General features: G+C 36.2%; 2 protein-coding genes across 5 annotated transcripts; one reads left to right on the plus strand and one right to left on the minus strand.

The window, feature by feature from the left end:
- The first annotated feature begins 228 nt into the window (after positions 1 to 228).
- LOC111405834 (constitutive photomorphogenesis protein 10-like) lies at positions 229 to 3,331 on the plus strand. Of its 4 annotated transcripts, XM_023034894.1 has the most exons (4): positions 229 to 695; positions 1,344 to 1,456; positions 2,268 to 2,370; positions 2,966 to 3,331. In XM_023034894.1, the coding sequence occupies exons 1-4, from the start codon at positions 647 to 649 to the stop codon at positions 3,079 to 3,081; spliced, it is 381 nt and encodes a 126-aa protein (XP_022890662.1). In that variant the 5' UTR covers positions 229 to 646; the 3' UTR covers positions 3,082 to 3,331. The 4 variants fall into 4 exon arrangements, 1 of the variants encoding a protein (XP_022890662.1); XR_002704891.1 differs by having other exon boundaries at positions 653 to 695; positions 1,344 to 2,370; positions 2,464 to 3,331; XR_002704892.1 differs by having other exon boundaries at positions 653 to 695; positions 1,344 to 2,370; positions 2,644 to 3,331.
- Positions 3,332 to 3,411: 80 nt separating this feature from the next.
- Positions 3,412 to 4,982, minus strand: LOC111405833 (feruloyl CoA ortho-hydroxylase 1-like). The gene is made up of 2 exons (XM_023034893.1): positions 4,442 to 4,982; positions 3,412 to 4,279 (listed from the first exon to the last, which is right to left on the minus strand). The coding sequence occupies exons 1-2, from the start codon at positions 4,945 to 4,947 to the stop codon at positions 3,703 to 3,705; spliced, it is 1,083 nt and encodes a 360-aa protein (XP_022890661.1). The 5' UTR covers positions 4,948 to 4,982; the 3' UTR covers positions 3,412 to 3,702.
- Positions 4,983 to 5,797: the final 815 nt, after the last annotated feature.

Raw genomic sequence — 5,797 nt, forward strand, 5'->3', positions numbered from 1 at the left:
TCACGGTTATTCATTCCGTCGACGACTAACCATTATTTTCGTCACAGACAAATGGAACGATGAAACTGAAATAATTATGTAAACTTTGTCGTTAAATTGAAATATAACTAAAATTGAGTGACTAATTTGAAACAAATCTGTTACTTTATCAACCACAAGATAATTTATTTCCTTTAAATGGCTCAAATTAAGCATCTGTTTGTTTCTTTTTTCTAAAAAAAATACTTTTTAACCCCAAATGGCCAAATTCACTATTTTTCCAGAAAAACGGCCAGAGGGCTCATTAGATACGCATGCTGCACGGTCCTTTATAATTTGGAATCAAATGATGAGTAACAGAATGATGATTATGGCGTCAAGGGACGGCGGTGGCGGAGGAGGCGTGGGAGGGAGGAGATCGCAGCCATCAACAACTTCGGTGTCGGCGTATTTGAGTTGTGTTGGAATTTGGTTTAAAGATTGAAAATTTTGAAGTATAAAATATGGAAAGTGACTTTGTGTCAATTTCAGCCATATATTCGGATTTGATGGGATAGTCAAATTATAAATGTAAATAGAGTAACTTGTTCTACTAGTAGATCATCTTGTATATTTGGAACTTAAAAATATCTTGTATATTTGGAATTTAAAAATCAATTCCTGATGAATGAGAAATTGCAATCCAACGTTGGAAAGAAAAGAGGAAAAATTGGCAGGTAAATTTGCCTAACTTTTATTTTAGAAGTTATCCAATCTTCACCTATTGAGAAACTATTTATTTTGGAAGTTACACATTTACTTATAAGCAATCTTTTAAGTTTGGCCGAAAATGCTGTAGTACCTTCATACCCTGTGCTTGAAAGGTTATACACTGAAATGTAATACTAGTACATGTGCTGCAAAGGTTTTCACCATGCAATGCCTAGACGATTATTGAGCGAAATTATGAAGTTCTGTCTATGTTGTAGGAGATCAGATTATGTTTTTCCTTTCGTTTTGAGGATGTTAGTTTGAAATTATGAATCTTTCCACTCTTTGTTATTTCGGTTGAAATTCTTCCTTCTGATATGTGCACAGTGGCTTGAGAATAAAATTAGAAACTTGATTCAATTGTTTAAAAACAAAAAGATCTCCACCTGATTTCCTTATATTCTTGAAGCTCCAGGTGGCTGCAATAGGATTTTGTGAATTATGCGCGTTCCATTTCCAGCCCTTTCATATGCACAGCTTGTTTAGTTGCTTTGACTGTTAATTGTCCATACATAAATGAATATGAATACGCAAAAGTTTCAAGAATTAGCATTTTGATTAGTAGGCAAGTATTATGGAACTGAACAATTTTTTCATTTTATCTATTTTTTCAGGGACGCCATATGAAGGAGGCATATTTTTTCTCAATATAACATTTTCTAGTGATTATCCGTTTAAACCTCCCAAGGTAATGCTACATAACACTCGGATCACTGACGATCACCAAGTAGTCTATTCATGATATTTGTCCTTGAACAACAGGATTTCCTATATCTTGCTTAATTTTTATTTTGGAATAATGTAGTCTATGGATTATGATTGGTGGATGGCCCTTTTCCTTAATTAGATAACTTAAGATTTTGATATTTTTTAATACATTCTGGGCTAAAATCAAAAGGTTCATCTAGCAAGTGTTAACATTTCACTCTTAGAGGGCCTTGGGCTTTTAGCATGTGGCCAGTTCCACCTAGACATACCTTTGCAATTCTATCCATAAGAAGGATAAGTAAATCCAGTTGTATGTCAACTAGGAAGTTCTGAATTACAGTGTTTGGTTTGAATTGCATTTACTTAGATTGTAATGTAAGTTCTATTGAATGCGACTAATATTTGTGAAATACAAAATTTTCAAGTTTTTGAATTACAATCGAGTTTATTGGAGTTCTCATACCAGAATATTTTTCAAAAGTATTCCTGAGGATTAACTTTGGGGTATAAAAAATGGTTACCTCTCTTGGTCTCAATCCTCAAGTCATTATGATTCTCCCATACACCTCACCTTTTTCTTTCGTCCTCTGTATAATGTTCATTGTTCTCCCTCCTTTTAATATTGACTTTTGACCCCAGGCTTGCAGGTAGTATTTAAGCCTTTGTTTGGAGCCGATTTTTTAGGTCAGAAAAATTCATTTTTGACCGTTATCTTTCCAAATGGGTTCCAACCGTGAGAGACAAAGTCAACAAAAATGACTTAGACAGGTGACCAACGGTACAAAAATTCATCTTTTTCCCCTTAAAATCGGCTCCAAACAGGGGCCAAGGGCAATGTTAGTTTGGATATCCTGAAAGATGGCTGGAGCCCTGCTCTGTCAATCTCAAAAGTGCTACTTTCACTCAGATCAATATTTACGAACCCTGCACCTTGTAAGTACTTTTAACCTTGGCACATTTCTGTTTGAACTGAAGAAAAATATAATGAAGTGGCTCTCCTCTCTCTTTTCCTGGGTATGTGTGCAGTTTTTGGGACCCTTGTGTACTTTTACAACAAACTTCTTATACAAGGAAACAACACTGTGCTTCTCGACTTTCTGCACCAATATTGGTTGATTTCGTAATGAATTGGATGTCATCTAACAAATTTCATATATCCTTCACATAGACCTTTTTCTTGATTCTTCCTTCTATGGTTTCCTCCAGGCATGCATCCTTGATCTTATTTGATTGAGAAAACAGCAGCAGAGTTCCCTTGACCTTCAAAATGGATCATTTTAGTCCCCAACCTTTCACTTTTATAGCACCCTTAGTCCCAAAGGACATCTGCCATCAAAAAGGTTAAAATACAATATAGATTGCTTGGTCGAGATGGTTATCTCATTTCTGGGAATGAAATTCTCGTTCTTATCTTTGCATGCTTCTGGCATCCAAAAGAGGCCTAAATGTTTCACTGGCCTGATGATTTCCTACTTTAATGACCAATGAAAAGGAGGCAATGAAGGCAGTTTTAATTTTTTATTTGTAGTTTTAGCTGCTGCAGATAAATCCCTCTTTCCGGGTATTGCCCACATGTACTTAGCAGACGGAGTGAAGCATGCACACGAACTAGCAGCAGAGTGGATTCTACGATTTGCAAGGTAGAAGTCATGATGTTGATTGAGGATATACTAGTGCTGTAAGTGGAAAATCAATGGTAAACCCAGTAAACCTATCGCCTAATTGTGGTGTTTCCATATCTCGATGTTCTCTTTAGGTTAATATATCGTGTTTATGACTTGTATTGTAGATCATCTGGATCAATATAGGTTACTGTATTATGAAATTTAGTACTTGGATACTTTTAATGTCCTTCCTATGAAACCTAATGTAGTCACAGCACAATGTTTTTGTCCATCTTGTGGCCCAATCAGCCATAGACTTTCTTTACTTGTTAGTTGTCACCTCTTCGATGGTGTTTAGATAAGCAAAGTGTAAGACAGGGTAATACGGTTTGATAAAGATCCACCCAAAGGGGGGGAAAAACGAAAAAAGACAACCGACGCACACATCTAACCACCACCAAACCTATCCATGTGGAACATTACATTCTTACTCTTTAAGAGAAACATAAAACACAAACAAAAATCTCAAACTTTAGCACCAATCAAAGCTTGAGCTAAGTTCTAGATTTAGCTTACACACCACGAGTCGGGGACTCCTTTTATTCACTTTGATTCTCCTTATTCTTTCCGTTGCAGAAGAGGTTATATTATTCTATTACCTTTATTGCACTTTTGCAAAATCAACAGTTTCCTTGCCATCGTGGGGTTTCTTGAAAAAGTGCCTGACATACTCCGAATATAGAAGCTGTTTGTATGTTGGTTTTTCCCCATTCTGTAAAACTTCTGGCAGAGGACCAATGACATCACTAGGTTTAGGGTTCACAAAGATTGGCACCGAAACCCTATTATTGTTCCCATTAGCAATCACACGGTGCTCAATGCTCTTGTATCGGCCGTTGCTCAGAATTTGAAGTGCATCACCAACGTTGATTACGAGAGATCCATCGATTGGTGGGACATGTATCCAATAATCAGAGTCTAGTTTTCTAACATAAAGCCCTCCAATTTCATCTTGTAGGAGAATGGTTAGTGTTGAAACATCTGAGTGGCGCCCTACACCAATTGTGAGATCAGGATTTGGACATTTGGGATAGTAGTTAAGGTTAATCCTCGTCGAACCCATTAGAAGAGATTTCTTGGTTTCATCAATACTTGTTATGTTCAATCTTTTCATTAGAATCTCCAACAGTTTCTTGATAACATGTTCAGACTTTTTCCTGTATTCCAGTGCTTCATCCCTGCAGATAAATGTTGGTTAAGTAATTTTTCTTTGGGAGATAGAAACTGAAGATGACATATGAAGCCTACTATGCTACTGTTATTGTGTAACCTGCATGATGACATACACATATACAAATATTCGTATTAGATAATAATGCCGTAAAAGTTCATACTGTAACCTGCATATAGAAGGCCAAAATGCTGAAGCCTCTTTATCAGAAACATAGAAGAGGCTAAGCCAATCTTTCCACTCCAAAGCCTTCTCTGCTTGAGGAGAAAAGCTAGTCCCATAGCGTACATTGTTGGTAGGAGATTCCTCTTTCGAATACTTCTTCTTCTCCTGAGCTGGTAATCCATAGAACTTATGAGTTGCATTCTTCACATTGTCCAGCACTGTCAATGGTATCCCATGATTGATAATCTGGAAGAAACCCCATTTCTCTGCTGCATTGCATATCATATCTGCCACCACTTGATCATTCGGGTTCGACATGTCAATGACAGGAATGGACTCCTCAGTTAGTATAGTGTTGGTAGAGATCTGTTCTCGAGGAGGTTGAATATATTGCTTAGGTAATGTTTGAAGGCCTATGTCAGAAAGACCCTTAACTCCATGACCTTCATCTACTACAAAAATTTTTATATTCCTCGAATCGGATAGAATTGTTGAGAGTGCTGGAGCCATAAGTGTTACTGAGAATAAGATTAATCAGAATTTGAAATAAGTTGATTTGGTTGATTATGTTGAGTGCCATGAAGGGCTATATATACACACCTTTATTTTTTAAGAATATAATTAAATATTTCTCAGTTAATTAGATTGCTTGCAATTTTCATGCCTTATTGTTATTCAAGCTCGTTTGCACATGCAGTAATGGATATGGGGGGTTGGTGACGGTAAAGAGTTCAACATGTGTTAACCCTCTAAATGAAGTTTGCGAACCTAATTAGCTATTGGCGAAGTGAAAAGCGACGCGCGAGCTAAACGAAGAAATAGAAGGCTCGTCTATAGATTACGAACCATTTTTCGTATCCAATCTAGCTATAGGCTGTCAATAAAGGACACGTGAGCAAATGAATAAAGCGTGATTCTCAATCGAATTTGTTAGAAGATAACAAATAAGGATCTGCCATATCTCATTCTTCCAAAAAGATCAAACTACGCCAAGGTTTGAAGGAAAAGTTATAAATATCCTCTCATTTGAAGAAGAAACACACGCAATTCAAATATCTTTCCATCAAATAACTATTTCTCTTTTTGCTTTTATCTGAGTATCAAAACTAGCGAGTTTAGAAAGTAAAAATCATAGTTATGTGTTGATCATATTTGTGTCAACAAAATGTGCTTTGGTACGGGCATTCATCACGGTATCAGGGCACATACAAATGTTGTCATTATCAATAAAAATTGTTTAATCTCTTAATTCTACAAATGGTTTATGACAACGCAAGAATTATATCAAATCAACCTATGTGCATGAAAGGTGCCAAATAATTAGGTTTCAACCCATCTTCACTATATATATATATATATA

Source organism: Olea europaea, chromosome 12 (assembly GCF_002742605.1).
Source record: "Olea europaea var. sylvestris chromosome 12, O_europaea_v1, whole genome shotgun sequence".
NCBI lineage: Eukaryota > Viridiplantae > Streptophyta > Magnoliopsida > Lamiales > Oleaceae > Olea > Olea europaea.

Bases quoted from the DNA above. Each gene is read 5' to 3' on its own strand.
- LOC111405834 (XM_023034894.1), top strand. From the start codon at position 647: ATGAGAAATTGCAATCCAACGTTGGAAAGAAAAGAGGAAAAATTGGCA. The intron at 696-1,343 runs GTAAATTTGCCT...CTATTTTTTCAG, and splicing joins AAAAGAGGAAAAATTGGCAG to GGACGCCATATGAAGGAGGC. The intron at 1,457-2,267 runs GTAGTCTATTCA...ACAGGGGCCAAG, and splicing joins GGATCACTGACGATCACCAA to GGCAATGTTAGTTTGGATAT.
- LOC111405833 (XM_023034893.1), bottom strand. From the start codon at position 4,947: ATGGCTCCAGCACTCTCAACAATTCTATCCGATTCGAGGAATATAAAA. The intron at 4,280-4,441 runs GTTACAGTATGA...ATTTATCTGCAG, and splicing joins TTTTGGCCTTCTATATGCAG to GGATGAAGCACTGGAATACA.